Raw genomic sequence first — 1,990 nt, forward strand, 5'->3', positions numbered from 1 at the left:
CACATTTGTATTTCCACATGTATATTTTTTACTTTTTTTATGCTATTTTATTTCTATTTGAGATGTTAACATTTTAGATTGTTTATTCCTAATTTTCTCTAATGTACAATGCCTTGTCTTTTGATGCTGCTGCAACACAAACATTTCACACATTGGGATCAATAAAGTACTTCTTATCTTATCTTACCCAGGATGCAAAGCTGGATACCATCCCTGCAGCGCCCCCTGCAGGACCCAGCAGAACACTCCATCTCCGAACAACATTACCCAGCACGCACCTCCTCAGAACCACTTTACCCAGCATGCACCTCTGCAAACACACTGTGTAGAAGAATAACTCACCGACGGTGTTTCCCAGCAGGGTGCGGACCCCAATGGCGAAGCCCTCAGCAAACTCCTCCGGGCCCTGGACGGCTCCCTGAGGGACGCCACAGCAAACATGTGATCCTGGCACATCTGAGGACCAGTTTCCCGGTTGAAAATGATTTAAAAAGTGTGTGTTACCTGGAAAGGCTCGTAGAAAAAGGCCTCCACACCCTCGGACAGACCACGGATCAGTCCGAACGGGTTCCCCAGGACGTCCAGACCCAAAACCAGAACATACATCTGCTTCAGGAACTGCAGTCATAAACACACACACATATCATATTATATATCTGCAGACATATAAAAATAATCCTAAAACTGCAGTCTGATCTTGCTTTTATAAGAAAACGTTAGATTTGATGTACCTGCTCGCTGTAATGCCGGACCACCGCCCACATCAGCTTCTCTCTGCGATAAAACTGGTACTTCACCTCGAAGAAGGCCAGCCTGAAGAGAGGAGCAGGAACATCATACAAAGGAAACAGGAAGCAGGGAACAGGGAACAGGAAACAGGAAACAGGGAACAGGAAGCAGGATACAGGATGCAGGATACAGGAAGCAGGGAACAGAAAGAAAAGAACAGGAAGCAGGATACAGGAAGCAGGAATAAAGGAAGCAGGGAGCAGAAAGAAAAGAACAGGAAGTAGGATTCTCCCTCACTTGAAGACGATGTCGTCCACGTCAGTCAGCGTGGCTCCGATGCTCTGCAGCAGCAGGTTCAGACTCTGCATCGCCTCGGGAGACTCCTCTGAGCCGGAGGAGCCCAGAGACAGACTCAGGTGCAGCTGCAACATGTAACATATACACTTATTATATAATTAATGTAAGTATTATATAACATATGTATTATGTATCAAATATATTATGTGTGGACCTTGATGGGGGAGATGTGGAAGTGTTGGAAGAAGCTGAGAGTGGACTGGTCGGAGAGCGAAGTCTCCATCAGCTCCGTCTGAAGCTTCTTCAGGTCTTTATCCAGCAGCCCGGCCTGAAACAGGGATATACTGTTTGAATTCTGTACATTTATATATACTTCTATTACTTCTATTTCTACGTCTCTACCTTCTGCCGCTCGGCATGAAGCTCAACAGCGGGGGTGAACAGAGCCAAGATGGCCGACAGGAAACCCTGATCGATCTTTACCGCCATTTCCTGAACCAGAGCCATGAAGTACCTGAAGGGTAGAGAGTGACACACTTGGTTTACCCTCCCGTTAAAGTGGTTTACCTCACTTTCCACTGGTGGTCACTCACTTGATCTGCATGACGTTGCTGTGCCGGTTGAACCTCGTGATTACGGACACTTCGATGAAGGGCTTCGGCTCTGTGGAGGCAGGGCTCCGAGTTAAAATCACACACTGAATCACGAATACATTTTTAAAAAAAAAGTTTAACAAAGAGGATCCACCTGAGTCCAGAGCGATGGATTTGGGCGGAGGAACGGGATGGAAGACAATCGGGAAGATGGCGCCGGGCAACTGGTTGTCCACCTGCAAACAGAGAGTGTCAGACAGGTGTGTGTGTGAGTGTGTGTGTGTGTGTGTGTGTGTGTGTGTGTGTGTGTGTGTGTGTGTGTGTGTGTGTGTGTGTGTGTGTGTGTACGGTCGTACGTCGTACGTACGACG

The 1,990-nt window shown here is 47.2% G+C and overlaps 1 protein-coding gene across 1 annotated transcript; it reads right to left on the reverse strand.

The window, feature by feature from the left end:
• Positions 1 to 163: 163 nt before the first annotated feature.
• Positions 164 to 1,875, reverse strand: LOC104954452 (vacuolar protein sorting-associated protein 13C-like). The gene is made up of 9 exons (XM_010781555.1): positions 1,774 to 1,875; positions 1,620 to 1,689; positions 1,429 to 1,540; positions 1,241 to 1,354; positions 1,027 to 1,151; positions 732 to 813; positions 505 to 618; positions 343 to 418; positions 164 to 225 (listed from the first exon to the last, which is right to left on the reverse strand). Exons 2-9 carry the CDS (start codon positions 1,628 to 1,630, stop codon positions 179 to 181), a joined length of 681 nt encoding a protein of 226 aa, XP_010779857.1. The 5' UTR covers positions 1,631 to 1,689; positions 1,774 to 1,875; the 3' UTR covers positions 164 to 178.
• Between the last annotated feature and the right edge of the window lie 115 nt (positions 1,876 to 1,990).

This window comes from Notothenia coriiceps, unplaced genomic scaffold (genome assembly GCF_000735185.1).
Source record: "Notothenia coriiceps isolate Sejong01 unplaced genomic scaffold, NC01 NC01_scaffold00023351, whole genome shotgun sequence".
In the NCBI taxonomy this organism is placed as follows: domain Eukaryota; kingdom Metazoa; phylum Chordata; class Actinopteri; order Perciformes; family Nototheniidae; genus Notothenia; species Notothenia coriiceps.

Coding starts and splice junctions, on each gene's coding strand:
- LOC104954452 (XM_010781555.1), bottom strand. Junction 1,355..1,428: donor TTCATGCCGAGCGGCAGAAG/GTAGAGACGTAG, acceptor TCCCTGTTTCAG/GCCGGGCTGCTGGATAAAGA. Junction 1,152..1,240: donor TCCACATCTCCCCCATCAAG/GTCCACACATAA, acceptor TACATGTTGCAG/CTGCACCTGAGTCTGTCTCT.